Here is a 16,028-nt window from a genome sequence, read left to right as displayed (position 1 = left end):
TGAGGTAATGGGACAACTTGGAGCACAGAATTCCTGGAACAGGGTCCAGGCAAGATGTTTGCATTGATAATTGGGGTCCTTCCAGCCCCTAAGTGGAACCAGACCATCTCCTCAACAAACTCACAGTTGTTATTTGTAGCATTCAGTGCGTGAGTTCAGAAACCTCCATCTGCCTGTTTGCTTTTTAAATTCTCTTTAGGGAGAGTTTGGGTATCTGGGATGTCCCAAAGGTTTAACCCAGCGTGCTTGGCTTGCACTAAGGTCAAATCCAGAAGGTTTAGGCATGGTGTGGGCATCTTGGGAGAGGCAGGTCAGGAAACAGCAGCCTGAACACGAGCACTGAAAACAGCTCCAGATTTTCCTGTGTCAGAGCAGGGATTTTTAATTCTGGATCTGAATTCCTTGAAAGCTCAGGAGATAAGTGCTCATTTCTTTCTCTCCTACTTTTAAAGAAAGCTGCAGCAGCTCTGAGCAACATCAGAAACCCAGCAGGAATTCCAGAAGAGGCAACTTGTGGTATTTACACGAAGGGCAGTGACAACTCTCTCTCCATGGGGTACAAAATGCGCTGTGCTTGGTTTTATGAAGATTTGTTGCCCACTTTTTGCCCAGGGAAGCTGTGGCTGCCCCATCCCTGGAAGTGTTCAGGACTGGGTTGGAGCAACCTGGGATAGTGGAAGGAGTTCCTGTCCATGCAGGGGTTGGAATAACATGCTCTGTCCCTTCCAACCTAAATCCATTTAAGTGCTTCCTTAGTGGATGGAATAGTGGTTGGAATAGCATGCTCTGTTATGTCCCTTCCAACCCAAATCCTTCTGTAATTCTATTATTTAAGTGCTTCCTTTTGGTGTTATCCTTTGGTCTGTACATTGTGATGCTTTTAAGTACTTACAGGATTATAAAACAAAACTGCAAAGAGCTAACAAAGGTTTGTTTAATGTGCAAAATATTTTGAAAACTATGATTTTTTTCCCCATTTAACTTGACACTTCCAAAGGTATCCATGTTTCCAGCTGAATGGCAATGCAAGTGTCCTAAACCTCAGTTGTGATGGGAGACTGATGCTGACAGCCCCTGCAGTTGCAGCTGAAAATCTGGCCTCTGAAACAAGAAATGTCACCGTCAGTCATCCCCTCCTGACAACGAGGACAAAATCCATCCAGCAGAAGTTTTGGCACACCGGGGGTCCCTCCCAGCAGCTCCTGGTGCTGGGGATCCCTCTCGCAGGGCTGGATCTCCCAGCTGAGGAGCTCCAGCTCACGATTCAGCCTCCGGCCCTGCAGAACTGGCAGATGTGCTTAATTTCCCAAAGCAAAGGGAGCACAGCCCCCATCCGTGTGCGCACAGCTGTTGATGGGAGCGAGCGGGGCTGGGCTGACTTCATCCCGGCCACTCTCAGCGTGGGAGGGAGCCAGCACTTGTTGCTGCCTTCTAGGAAATCAGCCTGCAGCCTCCCGCACAGAGATTCTATTTTATTTCATTAGCAAATCCCCTAAAAGCCGTGTGCTCCTGCCCATAGGAGCAGCCTCCCGCTTTTCACGCTTTTCTTTTGGCGGCGCGAAGGGGCCAAGCCGTGCGTGTAGAGAGGGAGGTGCGGGAACCCCATCCCTCTCCCTCTGCTCTCCCTCCCCTCCCTGATCCCTCCCGGCTGCTGGGATTGCGATCTTGGATCGCTGCGAGGAGCAGATGAGGCGCCGGGGCAGCTCCTGCCCCCGTCCCAGGATGTAGCCGGAGCCACCTCCCGACTCCGACAGGTCTGTGCCTCCTTCCTTCCCCTCGGGGCAGGCTTTGCAGGGATGCCCAGGAGGGGTTTGCTCTCCTGGGGCACGTATGGGTATAGCAAAAATGGAATTCCTGCAGGGTTTTGCTCTCTGGGATGCCCCGGAGAGGTTTGCTCTCTGGGGCATGTATGGGTACAGCAAAAATGGAATTCCTGCAGGGTTTTGCTCTCTGGGATGCCCAGGAGAGGTTTGCTCTCTGGGGCATGTATGAGTACAGCAAAAAGGGAATTCTGCAGGGTTTTGCTCTCTGGGATGCCCCGGAGGGGTTTGCTCTCTGGGGCATGTATGGGTGTAGCAAAAAGGGAATTCCTGCAGGGTTTTGCTCTCTTGGAGCTTGGAGCTGGTGCAGTGCTGGGTGCCGGGCAGGGGGGACAGGTCCCCTCCTTCAGGGTGAATTGGCTTCAGGGCACATTCCCTGACATCAGCCTAAACAAACCAGGATCTGGGGCTCTTCAGGGGATGTGGCTGTGAGAAGTGCACTTTGTTGGTTGGTTTTGATCTCTTTTTTTTCCTTCTGCTTTGTGGTTGATAGTACAAAACTGTACTATCCTCTAGGATATTGTAGGATACCCTCTAAAATATTGTACTATCTATCTAAAATAATCTGCTATTTAGGATACCCTCTAAAAACTGTGCTATCCTCTAGGATATCCTCTAAAAACTGTACTATCCTCTAGGATATTGTAGGATATCCTCTAAAATATTGCACTATCTTTCTAAAATACTCTGCTATTTAGGATATCCTCTAAAAACTGTGCTATCCTCTAGGATATCCTCTAAAATATTGTATTATCTATCTATCTATCTAAAATACTCTGCTATTTAGGATACCCTCTAAAAACTGTACATTCCTCTAGGATATTGTAGGATATCCTCTAAAAACTGTACTGTCCTGCAGGATATCATCTAAAATACTGTACTATCTATCTAAAATACTCTACTATTTAGGATATCCTCTAAAAACTGTACTTTCCTCTAGGATATTGTAGCCAGAGAGTGCTTGGAAGGGTTTGTCACCTGTGTGGGTTTTTCCCACCTGGAGGTGTGGGTGGGTTCAGCCTGATGGGCTGGGGGAGCTGCAAAAGCTCAGCCTACAAGTGGAACTTTTTCCTGACTTTTTTTTTATTCTGGTGCTGCTTCCACTTTTGTTCAATAGTGGAACTGAAATAGAGGAAGTTTCCAAGAGAAACTAGAAAGGGGTTGGTGAATTTGTGGGTTTTAGTGTGTTTTAGGTCCTTTAACCGGCAAAGCACTCGGGGAATGTGGGACAGATTTATTCCCTGCCTCGGGCAGCCCCTGTCTCCTTCGGGGCTGTTTCTGGCACTGCTCCTGTGCCCAGCAGTGAGAGGACAGGAGGTGACATTGCTCCTGCCAGCCCTCCTGTGCAGAGACAGGGGTGACCTCTGACATGAGGAAACGTCCCCAAACTGTGACTGTGGAGGATGGAAATAATTCACAGTGCCTGCAAATCCTCACTTTTAGTCCTGGTGATTTAAATACGTGGCTGGCATTTTTTTTCCTTAACTAAAGTGACTACTTCTAAAATTTCCTGTACAAAAAAAAGGCTTCTCTGACTGCCTTAACCTCCAAATCTCCTCTGAGCACACAACTGGAGCAAGTGGAAAGTGGTGTGCTCCCCACACACCCCTGTTTTCCAGGCTCTGGAAATACTCGCCACTTGCTCCATGTGCTGCTGTCTCCACATTCCTTCCCTGGGGGTGAGTAACAGGAGAGAGGCTCCAGCCTGCTGTGGGCTCCCTGCCTGCTGTCCCTGTGCTCCTCTCAGCCCCAGGGGCCACACTCAGCCTGGCTGGCACCACGGACGGCAGAAACGGATGGGGAGGGACCAGGGAGTCCTGGAGCTGGGGCTTGGGGTGTGGCAGGGGAGCTGTGGGAGAGGGAGCTCCTCCAGATGGGTGACTTCCACCACTTCAGACAGGCGCATTTCTTATTCCTGATTTACAGCCAGGAAGAGGCAGAATGGTGGTGGGTTTGCCTCTGAGACGGCAGAAGAGATGAAGTCTCTGTTTCTTGCTTTAATCACAGAAAAGATCCACAGCCTGGGGTCTAACTGTGCCCAATCTGGGTTAAAACCAGGATTACTGGGAGGGTGGTGAGGCCCTGGCACAGGGTGCCCAGAGAAGCTGTGGCTGCCCCTGGCAGTGCCCAAGGCCAGGTTGGATGGGGCTTGGAGCAGCCTGGGACAGTGGAAGGTGTCCCTGCCATAGCAGGGGTGGAATGAGATGAGCTTTAAGGCCCCTTCCAGCCCAAACCAGTCAGTGATTCTATGATAATATTGAACTCATCCTTACTGACACAACAGGGTGGAAGCTCCTGCCCAAATCAGAGCCTGCAGTAAGCCTGGAGCAGTGCAGGCTGGAGGAGTTTATTTTTCTGGATTTTGGATCCCATATAACCTGGGTTAACATGAAAAGATCCCACACAACCCAGTGCTTTTGCCAGAGTTTGGCATCCTGTTTGTCAGCAGTTGCACAGAAGTTTCAAGGAAATCAAGAGCAGTTTGGTGGCATTGCAAAATAGCAAAAATGAAATTTTAGTTCAAGGAATTTGAAAAATGCTGACTTTTTGCTGCTGTTTGGCACACACACCTCTGCAGCCAGGGCAGGCTCTGCTTTCCTGGAGGTGACAATCAGGGTTCTGAAAGCCACCTATCAAATGTTTGCTGTTTTTTATAAACAATGACCTCATTTTATTAGCTGGAAAAATAAAGCAAGTGTTTCCCATGGCTAAAGGCTTCGGTTACACTGCAGTTGTTCCATTCATCTTCAATTAAAAAAAAAAAAAACAAACCAACAGACAGAGAAGGGTGGTTAACAACTCCCTGTTACAACTTGCACACTTTTCCATTCATTCTTCCAGCAATTTAGATCTGATTTAAACAGATCATGCCTGGGTCCCTCACTCACTCATGTGCATATTTATTTTTCCTTGAAATTGCTACAAAGCTGCTGTGTTTGAGGGGAATCAGGCATTTGCCAGGAGCCTCTGCATACCTGTCCATCAAGGTGAAGGGAAGGGAAATGTCACTGCAGGAGGGGGTGCAGGGCTGGTTCTGCCAGAAGCAGTGAGGCTGAAATGTGGAGCACAGAGATGACAAAAGGCCAACAACAGGTGCTTAAAACCTGGTTTGCTGGGAGCCAGATGAGGGGGTGGCACTTCTTCCATCGGGGTGGTTCTCTGCTGACCAAAATTCCTGACCCAAACTGAACAGCACTGAAATCCAGGCTGGAAAAGCCAACTGTGGGTGCTCAGGGTCCTGTGGGCTGAGGCTGGCAGTCAGCTTTGGCCATGCTGCTGAGGTTATTTCTGAGTCAAACTGATTCAGAACTCTGACTCTCTGCCATGGTTAAGTCTCTCCTGTCTACTTTCAGTCTGTTCAGGTGAACAAATTAAAGCAAAACTATCCCAACAAATACTGCATATAACTTCTTGGGAATGAAATAAGAAATAAACTCCTTCTTTGTAAGCTGTTCACATACAAACTCCACTGGGTCTGTGGACCCCTCCTGCTGCAAAATTGCTTTCTCACAGCAACTGATGTCATTAAATCTGTGGTTTGAGCAGCCTGGCTGTTACAGAGTGCTCCTCTCTGTGCTTTTCCCCTTGTGATTGGTGTGTGCATCCCAGGGACATGAGAAACGTGCTGTCTGTAAGCCTGGAATGATTGTGGTCATGATAAACTGTACAGAAGTAATTAATTGTGGTTAAACCAGAGGTTATTCTGGAATCTCTGTGTCCAGTAATTTGCCAGTGTTGTTGGTTTCCATGATCAGAGCAGAGCCCATCACTGGGAGCTCCAGTGCTGAGATTGTCCTGCCCAGAGAGCAGCCCCAGGCACAAGCAGGAGGAGAGGAGTGTTCCCCACCAGGTTTATAAACACAGCTTAGTCCAAGGAACTGAGAGCTATATTGGAGAGACTAAAAAGATAAAATAACGTGTAGGGATTGCAGGAAAATCTGTGTGTTCCTCTCCACCATCCTTCCAGTGCCATCCATGATGCCCAGAGCTTGTGGTGCCTCAAAGCAGGATGGACCAAACCTGGATTTCGATGTGGTGAAATACAACTTTCACTTCTCCTCCCTGACATTTGCCCTTTTGTAGGTCCTGCTCACAATGCTGATTCACACTTGGTTCTTTCTTGCCTGCCTGCCTGTGGTGAGCCATGTCTGGGGACGAGTGGGCCAAGGTAAGGATCCTGCCTGCCCTGCTGGGGCTGTTCCCTGAGGTTTGTCTGCCCTGGGACAGCCCAGCCCTTCCTGCTGGCAGTGACAGCACTGCCAGGGCCATTCCCAGAGCCAGGCATTGTTCCAGGGGGCTGCTGTGCTCTGCTGTCTGCTGGTGAAGCTCCCAACAGCCTTTCCCAAGCATGAAGAGCAATGAGGGGTCAGGGGCCCCATCTGGGAGAGCCCCTCCATCCCTCCCCACCCTGCCTGGCCTGTCCTCATCCCTGGCAGCAGTTCAGCACATCAGGGATGCATTTCGGCCTGTGCAAGCAATGAGGGGCTTGTGTGATCTGTGGGAGCCTGAGAAATAGGAAGGAAAAGGCTTTTGCTTCTTTAGACACTGCACCTTCCTGCTTTGGGTGTTTGTGGTGAGATGTGGTGCAACAGCTGGGTGAGAAAGCACGAGGTGATTCCTCCTCCATCATCCTGCTCCCCAGAAAATGCCTACAGCACCTCAGCACAGCCTTTCTGAGGTGGAAGAGCCACCTTTAGGTTGTGTCTGAAGAGAACAAAGGTTCCTAGAGAGGTGGTGGCCCTGCAGGGCTGGGACAGATGTGTCTCCCTGCTGTGTATCTTCCAGACTTCTGCAGTTCAGCCTGGGCTTAACTCCCTGTGAGCTGGAGAGCAAGGTTACAGCATCAAACAGTGCACATCTAACACAGGGCAAGGAAACAGTGGAGCTTTCATGGCACTGGGGATCATTTGCATCCAGCACATAATGGTGCTTTAGAGGATGATGTCCTTTCTGGTCTGTCTGGGGACATTCTTGTCTTTTTAGCTTCTGGGCTCCTAGAGTGATGCCCAAGGAGCTGGACCACACTTGGCCAAAAGAAGACAGCTCCATGTTTAATCTAACTATGAATTCCCCTCATTGTTCCATGATCTTTTACCATTTTCTCTTAGGCATGATTTTAGGATTTGCTTTTTGCCCTTCACCCCTCTTTCCCCTGTTTTCTTTCTTCCTCTTCAGATTTGCCTGGGGTGAGATGTGAATCTGAGCTTTGTTTCCCCAAAATAGTTATCTGCTTGTTGGGCAGCCTGCAGGAAGTCTCTGCAAAGAAAGGTTAAGGCCCAGATGTTGGGCTGAGACAAGCAGGAACCTCAGTGCAAGCTCTCACTGCTTTCCTGGGGGGTGGCATCATGGCAGGGATGTCAGGAGGTGTCAGGGCATCGTGCAAGACCAGATGAAGGAGCTGAGGAGCCCTGGGTGACAGTTTGGCAGCACTGAGCAGAAACTCCAGGTCACTCTGAGATTTATTTTTTTTGCGAGTAATTGTAAAGGGAAAAAGATTGGTGACAGCTGCAAATGAGGGGGAGCACTTGGGTGCAGAGGTTTATGGTGTGCTCACTCACTGCAAATTAGGGCATCCTGCTGGAAAGGCAGCTCTGGGCACAGTGTCAGAGGGAGGGGAGAGAAATCTGCTGAGTTGCCACCCTGCATCCAGCTGAGTGAAAAAGTTTCACGTGGTGACATTTGTGTGACAGGAATCATGGATTCAAGGAGTGACACATGGGCTCAGCCATCTAGCTGGGTTAAGAGATAGCTGTGAAATCTGGAGGTGATAGAGGAATGTGCTCTTTCTTCTCTTTACCTCCTTGTCTGATACTATTTTTTCCCTCAAGATTTGTCATTTAGCTTTCAGCTCCCTGCAGCAAACGGATACAAGCTGGTGCCCATGAGTTATGGTCCTGCCAGGAGCTGTTATTTACACTTTATCAGGTTTTTCTTTCTTTCTTTTTTTTTTTTTCTTCTTTCTAAACCCAGCTGGTCCTTGGAGCTGCCTCTGAAATGATCATTCTGCAGAAGTGTGGGATCCATCACCTGGGGAATTCCTGTATTTCTCAGCATCCCAAGCCTGTTGAGGAGCCTTGCTGGAGCCAGTTTGCTCCCCTCCCATTTCACATGTTTGCACTGAACACACTTGCTGTAAAAAGCCATTCAGCCTGAAAGCTCCTGGGAGAGCCCTTCAAGACATGAAGGGTTCAGAGAGAGCCCCCACCTGTGGGGAGGCTGCTTTACCTTCCTGTAGGGGTATAAATGAACACCTGAGAAATTCCTCCTTGCGCGGGAGGCTCCAGGCCTGCAGAGGTGCAAGGGGACTGCAGGAGCTGCCATGGGATGCTGAGGACTTGCCTGGGGTGGGGAAGGTTCCCTTTGCACCACAATCGCTGCCATGTCCTTAGGAGAGACAGCACAGAGGGGTTTGTGGCAGGAATTGCACCCACAACAGCTCGGCCACGTCTCCTCCTCCCCAGGGTCGGGCCGGCTGAAGCTCACTGTCCTTTCAGAAGACAGGCTCCAGATGAAGTGGAAAGAGACTGAGGGGACCATCAGTGGCTACAAAGTTCGGGTAAAGCCCATGGCAGGTATGTGCTGACACCCTGGGCTCGGGTCCCAGCAGAGCTCAGCAGGACTGAGCTCCACCTGGAGCACAACAGCACCTAAAAATGAGAAATGAGCATTATTGAGAAATGAGCATTATTGAGACTTTGGGGGAATAGAGACAAGGCAGAGGGAGTTACCCACAGCCTGCTCTGGCTCTGAGGGTTGGTTTCACTGGGCTGGTTGGTTTCCAAGGGTTGGTTTCACGGTGACAAGGAGCCTCTCTGGGCACCGTGGGAGCTGTCAGTAGTGCTACCCAATGCAGGCACTGTCCCTTTTTCACTCCTTCAGAGGAAAGAGAGGAATTTCGCCCTCTTCATCCTAGGGGAAAGGTTTAGCCAGAAACACTGTTCTTTGGGGCTCTGTGAGACAAAAATGAAACAGGTTCCTTGCCTGGCTCTTCTGTGGAGCTCCCAGCTCTGCCACCACTGCAGGGACATGGCATGGGAAGCCTCTGACCCTATTTGCATGGGTAGGCTCATCCCTCCAGCTCCCTACCCCTACTCCCTGACTTCAGATGTTGAACCTGGTTGTGTTGGAAGGACACAATGTCCCCCAGCAGGGAGGAGGGGCTGAGCCATCCTCGGTCGTGGCTGGCGTTTGGTTCCCAGTCGCTTTCCCAGTGAGCCCGGAAAGGGAGCAGGAGTGCAGGGCGGCAGCTCCTGTGATCATCCACCATTTTATCTCAGCCCCCACCTGTTTCCCGGGCTGGAGCAGCAGGTTTCTCATTCCTTGCCTGCCCTGCTCCTCCCCAGAGCCTCAGCTCAGCAGAGATTGATGAGCATCCCGGGAATGCAGGGAATCCCCGCAGCACATGCCTGAGGCTTTCCCTCTCAGGCTGGGGAGTTTCCAGCCCCAGGAAGGAGCGAAGGGATGGCTGGGTCCATCATTCAAAGCTTCAGACCTCTCCTATCAGAGGGATTTAGGGGGCTGCTGTGCCTCTCTGTGCTGGGCAGCAGTCACTGCCTTGCTCCCCCTGCTCACTGCCCTGCCAGCACAGAAACGCTCCAGCTCTTGGCTGCTCAAGCCATCCCAGTCCCAGGACAGGGTCCAACAGCTCGGGACGTGGCTGTGGAAGGGTCTGGAGGCAGTGCCAGCCCCAGAAATGAGCTGTGCCCTGCAGGCAGCAGCTGCCCTTGGAGACAGATGGGGCAGAGGCAGCACAGCTGGGGTAAGATGAGTCCAAGTGCCATTGGTGACCTCCAGAGACTCCGAGTCACTTCCTCATTTTGTCACACATGACCTCAACCAGCTGGGTGTTTTCATAAGCAGTTGCCAGTCTTTACATTCTGAACACCAGCTTTTCACTCAACAACTCCTTGGGAAGCTGGTGAGAGTTGCACTCATACTGGGTGGGAAGTAATTCTCTAATTTGGGCACATACCAGGGATTTAAAAAGCCCACCTCAATCCTCCCAACTCTACATTGAAGAAAAAGAGTAAAAATCAGAGCTCCTCAAAATTTAAAGTATGAATAGGAGCTGACTGCAGTCCCTAGGCAGACATTCCCTGCATTTCAGTGCTGCTTTTGCTACTGTCAACTTAAATTTAAGCTCTGACAGGCTCTGAGCTGTGGCTTCATCCCACCTCAGGGGACTCGGAGCAAGAAGTCATGCTGAAAACCAAGACTCCCAAAGCCACGGTGGGAGGGCTAAGCCCCACCAAGGAATACACCCTGCAGGTCTACGTGCTCAATGGCTCCCAGGAAGCCCTGTTTGCCAAGAGGAAATTTGTGAGTAAGTGGAGAGGGCTAAATTTTACCACTCAGAGCTCCTGAGGCTCTTGGGGATGCGGCTGCTCTGGCACACTCCCTGCAGAGTGCTTGGCAATCCCAGAGCCTGGTACTATTTTGGTTGGAAGGTTAGAAAGGGAGATGGGGAAAACCCAGGGAATGAGGGAGGGAACTGTGGCTCACAGGCCTCTCTAGATGGGCAATTTCTCTATTTTTGGTCTTCCTGCAGTAGAGGAGCTCAGAAATGCATCCCAGACTAGAAACAACCACAGGAACGCAGGAGCTGCATCAGGAAAGAACCTCACCTCCTCTGCAGCTGAGCACAGTGGGGTGGCTGAGGCCACCCCACCACCCCTGAACACTGCCCTGTCACATTCAGGTGGGTGCTCTCGCCATCCTGGAGTCACACAGGGTTGATTTTTAGCCACAGCCTGTGCCATGCTACCATGGCATTCAGCTGGCCCTGAAACCATCCCCATTTTCTCACCACAACCTCCCTTCACCAGAGATATTCTTACAGTGAGCCTTGCTAGCCTGATCTCATCATTTCCATACGGTTCTTAGCTACAGAAACACAGTAAACCACCTAAAAATATTTGCCCCTCATCCCAGCCAAGCTGAAAATGCACGTTCAGGTATCCAAATTCAGCAGGTGCAAACTCATCCTTTAACTGAATGTGGATCCTTTGAGAACAAGCTGCTCCCTGAGCAGCTGATGGTGCTTTTTTCCCTAAGCTCTGTGTCCCAAGGCTGCCTGCAGGTCCTCTACAAGAAGGATTTCCTCAACCTCCCTGGCTGAGGACTGCATGTAACTACAGAGTCTCATGTTTCCATGGGCTCAAAAGGGAATTCCACATGTTGATGGAAGAAAGATCCACCAGGGCCATAATCCAAAAAGCCTTGCACTAGAGCTTGGGGTGGTTGCAAGTCACAGATTGCTGAGCTCTGGAGAGCAAATGGATATGAGGTGCCATGGGATGTTTTCCCTGATTTATATTTTGTAAACATTCATTGTTTTTCGTCATTGATGATAATGGGAACAACACACTTGTTGATGTGACCCATTTTTAACATTAGCTCCTGAGACCACATTCAGCCCTCTCAGAGAGGTGAATGAAGGTGGTCACAGTCCATCCACCTATTTCCATAAAATTGTAGGAATTTTACCCTTTCTGAGCCCCCTGCACCTGTGCCAAATGTGGTTTAAATGAGCTGAGGTGTGGGGTTGGATGAGGATAACACAGTTTGGGACAAGGGGATTTTTCTCTTTGGAGCACAGCAAAGGACAGAGCTGAAAGGAAAAGGCAGAAGGGGATTCAGCCAAAGAGCTCAGGAGAAGTGACAAGAAACCAGCCCAATGTGGAGGCCAGCATGACAGAAACAGCACCAACAGCCCCAAAATCATCCCAGCACAATCCTGCAAACGCAGAGCGAGAGCCTCCAGGAAAAGAAAAAACCCCAAAGGATTCACTGAGACGAGGTGAGAGGGGGTTCAAACATGTCCTGCTCCTTCTCCCCTGCTGTTTTCCCTAACACTCACTGAATTCCAGCTTTCCAGCCCACCCTCTGCCCCCCTCCCCAGAGTACAGTGCTGCTGGTTGTGTTTCCAATCCCTAGCTCATGCTCTGGGAGCTGTCTGAGCTCACTGGAGAAATTTGGAATCCTGTAGAACAACATGAATTCTCAGGAAAGCTGGAGTTAGGCCAAAAATTCCTTCCAGATGATTTAATTTATTGATTTTAATTGATTTGGCACCATTCTCTCTTCACGTTGTCATCTCCCCCTGCTTCTGGCAGATTCACGTAAGCATTTGTGTTCCTCCCCAGAGCACCCCCAGCCATGGACCTTTCCAAGGTGTTTCCTTTCCAAGCACCAGGGGTGTTTGTTAGCCAGCCTGCTCCTCCTTCTGGGCTTGTTCTTCATGTTTCACAGATATCTGATCCATGAGGAGCCTTGAGGTTCAGTTGAGACTGTGATGGCTCCCAGCTCTGCTGAAATGGTGGGAATGGGATGGGCCAGAGCATCCCCTTTGGCCCAGTAGAAATCCATGGCTGTGAGAGGAGACACACCTCCTTGGAGCCTGATAAATCTCAGTGGGATCATCTGTTTCCCCCTCCACCAAAGATGGAAAATTCCCCATCTGAGAATTACTCAAGGAAGATGCATCCAATTAGCAAAATGCCTTATCTTGTCCTCTGCTGAGCTGAAGGCCTGGGGTGGGGAGGGAGGCAGAGCTGGAGCATCCATGGTGCCAGCAGGTTTTTGCTGAGAGATTGGATTTAATATAAAGCCATGAAATAATTGTGGCCCACAGGGGATCTCGTGATGGAATGGAATTAAGCAATCACCTGCAGTTCTTGGAGACTTAAGCTAGATAAAAGGAAGCACTGGGCTGGAGCAGAGATGGAATGGAGATGACAGCTTGCAGAGAGCAGTGCTTGGGTTAGCACATGCTTCCTGACAGCTTTAACCCCTTCTTTGCAGAGGTGCAGCTGCACACCACTCCATTTCGAGGTGCTGAGATGGGTTATCCTTGGCTCCATGGTTTTCACAGGATGCTGACATGTGCCAGACTGGCAGATGGTCCATTCCACCATCCAGACAAGGCCTTGCACAGCAGATTTGATTTTTATCTTAAAGCTGAAGCAGGTTTTCCTCCTTACAACTGTTTCTCTCAATATCCAACCTTTCCCCTGCAGGCTCCCAGTTTCAGTGTGACACTCCTGCCATGACTGACATTGTCCTGCTTGTGGATGGCTCCTGGAGCATCGGGCGCAACAATTTCAAGCTCATTAAGGAGTTCCTGAGCAATTTGATTTCCCCATTCAGTATTGCAGAAGACAAGATCAGAGTAGGTAGGACATGCTCCTGTTTCCTGACCTTGGGATGTTGATGTTTGAAGGGGCCTTGGTCTCTTGTCCCCGTGGTGATGTGCTCCTCTTGGGAGCTGTTATTTCTTTAGGATGAGGTCCTTGAGCTGGTCTTGGAAGCTTTTCCCATCTGGCAGCAAGCTCTGGCCTCTAGTGGCCGTGAAAAATATCTGCACAGTGAGCAGCAGTGCTGTCTTTGGGCAGCCCTAGGTTGGGCGGTGATGCTGAGATACTTTTGGGATTTGCTGCCATCTCTGACGAGGTGCTCAGCCACCAAAGCACTGGGTGCAGTGGCAATGCCCCACTGGGGCTGCTGTGAGTTCAGCAGGGGATGGGGCTGCTTCCAGCTCTGGGTGATGCTGACAGCCAGGCTGTACATGGAATAGGATGATGTAAATCCTTCTCAGCCCTTGCAGCTGACTGTTTGACCTGGATTCACCTTGACACCTTATCATATACCTGTGATCATCATGACAGGGGTGTGTACCCCTGTACCCCGTGGGATTTAAGGCATTTCTTTGCTGCAAGCATGGCAGGACCAGAGAATCACAGAACTGTGGAATATCCTGATTTGGGAGGAACTCAAAAGGATCATTGAGTCCAAGCCCTGGCCCTGCACAGAACACCCCAAAGATCCCACCCAGTGCCTGAGAGCATTATCCAAACATTCCTTGAGCTCTGTGAGCCTGAGACTGTGACCCTGGGAACCTGTTCAATGCCCCACCACCCTCTGGGGGAAGAACCTTTTCCCAGTATCCAGCCTAAACCTCCCCTGACTCAACTTCATGCTATTTCCTCAGCACCATGCAGAGAAGTGGACTTAGAAGCCTGTGTGCTCACCCCCAGTCCCTGTCATTATTTGGTGTCATCTTCCCTGCCAGTCCTGACACTGGTTCCCAGAGTGGGCCTCCTGCATCTCCCCTGGGCTGGCTGGATGCCCATGGCTCCTGTCTTCCCCAGGGCTGTCCCAGTACAGCAGTGACCCCAGGACAGAGTGGGATCTGAGTGCTCACTCCACGAGGGAGCAGCTGCTGGAGGCCGTGAGGAATCTGCGCTACAAGGGCGGCAACACCTTTACAGGTAACCCCACCTGGCAGGGCTCTAAATAACGAGTGCAGCCACAGTGGGGGGAGCTGTTCCCATGGATAATGTGCTCTGTGGGGACTGTGGCCACTGGGGAGCAGGGAAAACAGTAACGGCATGGGGGTTTTTTTGGAAGGCTGTGGCACAACCTCCATCTCTGCCCCTCCCCAGGTCTGGCACTGACCCACGTTCTGGAGCAGAATCTGAAACCAGATGCTGGTGCTCGGCTGGAGGCTGAGAAGTTGGTAATCCTCCTGACTGATGGGAAATCCCAGGATGATGCCAACCTGGCTGCTCAGACCTTGAAAAACCTGGGCATAGAGATATTTGCCATTGGTAAGATCACAGCTGTTGATAAGCTGTAGGACAAAGCCAGCCTATTTTTGGTCATCTTCAAATTGAAGGTTATGTTCCCTTAACTTTGACAGAAGCATCCTGAGGCTGTAGAACTGAGGTGGTGGGTGAGACCTCATTACACTGTGGCTCAGATGAAAATTAACTCATTTATTCAGCCCAGGCAGTGTCTTGAAAGGATATATTTTTTTTGGAGAAAGTATTCACATGAGAGATTGCACACCTCCCATCTAAAGACATTTGGGAGCCTCAAGGACCAGTGCCATGAAAACAATATTCTCAGCTGTGGAATTGGGCAAGAGAACATTGTATTGGGGATGGCAGGGGACCTCTTGTATAATTACTGCCTCTCACAACTTTCCATTTCTCTGAATAACAACATTATCTGCTTTTCACTGTCTGCCAGCAACACCAAGACACAAAATGGCCTTGAGCAGCTCTGGCCTTGAGGAGCACATGAGGTCTGCTGGAGACTGATACATGAGCAATAAAGTTACATAAAATCTCCCCTAAAATTGCAATCTTCAAAAGTTTAAGTGCTAATTTATGTTGGGAACATGCAAGTGAGGGTTTATTGCATAGGGTCATGCAGGTAAGTGGCATTTATGGAGGGAGGAGAGCTGCTGAGCCTCCTTGGACAGTGTTAGGGAACCTCGAACCAAGCTCTGGGAAGCAAAATGAATTGTACTGTGGAGCTTGGTCAGCAGAGAGTTAGGGAGGAGGGGGAGCTGAAGGATGGAGGATGCCGTGAGATGGAGAAATTCTGTTACATAAAAGGGCTGCTTTTTACTCATCCCTGACTATTGAAATGCAATGTGATGTTCTGACAAACAACAGGCTCTCTGTGGGGAGCACTGGCACCTCATAAATATAAAATGGTTATTTGTTCATTCAGTCCCTCATCTGTTTATGCCAACTGCCTCTCAGGTTGAAAAACATTTACCTTTCTGACAGCCAAGCCTGCAAGTGGTGAGGAGGCAGGAAAACAGCAGGAAGATTCACCAGGCTGTCTCCAGGCCACTAAGAGCCTTCTGAGCTGAAAGCTCTTCCCAGGCTGGGCTGAGGTGGTTGCTGCAGGAAAAGACACCACTGTGCCAGTGGGGTGCCTGGGAGGCTGTGCTGGGAGAGCAGGGTGGTGATGAAGGCCTGTGTGGGGCGTTTCTCAGCCTGGTGTCACGGACATAGTTTATGAAAAATCCTTTTGTTAGGATCTTTTCTCCTGAGAAGCTGAGAGGCCTCAGAAACGAAATGTAAACAACAATTATCTGCTGCCGTGGAATGCAACAGGTGCAGTCTTTGATTGGTCTCAGTGGTTGTTTTTAATTAATGGCCAATCACAGTCCAGCTGTCTCGGACTCTCTGGTCAGTCACAAGATTTTATTATCATTCCTTTCCATTCCTTGCTACCCTTCTGATGAAATCCTTTTTTCTATTCTTTTAGTAGAGTTTTAATATATCATTTTCCTTTGATATAATACATACAATAAAATAATAAATCGGCCCTCTGAAACATGGAGTAGAGATCCTCCTCTCTCCCCACGCTGGGGTTGTGTGCAAACTCAGGTGGAGCTGCGGCCGGTGG

General features: G+C 50.0%; 1 protein-coding gene across 1 annotated transcript in view; it reads left to right on the top strand.

Annotated features, from left to right (window-relative positions):
• The first annotated feature begins 5,915 nt into the window (after positions 1–5,915).
• Positions 5,916–16,028, top strand: part of COL20A1 (collagen type XX alpha 1 chain) — a 49,312-nt gene continuing 39,199 nt past the window's right edge. Inside the window, 8 exon segments of the mRNA XM_036395636.2 lie at positions 5,916–5,988; positions 8,282–8,392; positions 10,000–10,143; positions 10,369–10,518; positions 11,419–11,619; positions 12,839–12,994; positions 13,970–14,089; positions 14,264–14,428. Coding sequence (XP_036251529.1) covers positions 5,916–5,988; positions 8,282–8,392; positions 10,000–10,143; positions 10,369–10,518; positions 11,419–11,619; positions 12,839–12,994; positions 13,970–14,089; positions 14,264–14,428 — 1,120 coding nt within the window.

Source organism: Molothrus ater, chromosome 17, assembly GCF_012460135.2.
Source record: "Molothrus ater isolate BHLD 08-10-18 breed brown headed cowbird chromosome 17, BPBGC_Mater_1.1, whole genome shotgun sequence".
Lineage (NCBI taxonomy): Eukaryota > Metazoa > Chordata > Aves > Passeriformes > Icteridae > Molothrus > Molothrus ater.
The sequence above is the reverse complement of the archived record's forward strand: the minus strand, read 5'-3'. Positions and strand labels throughout refer to the sequence as shown.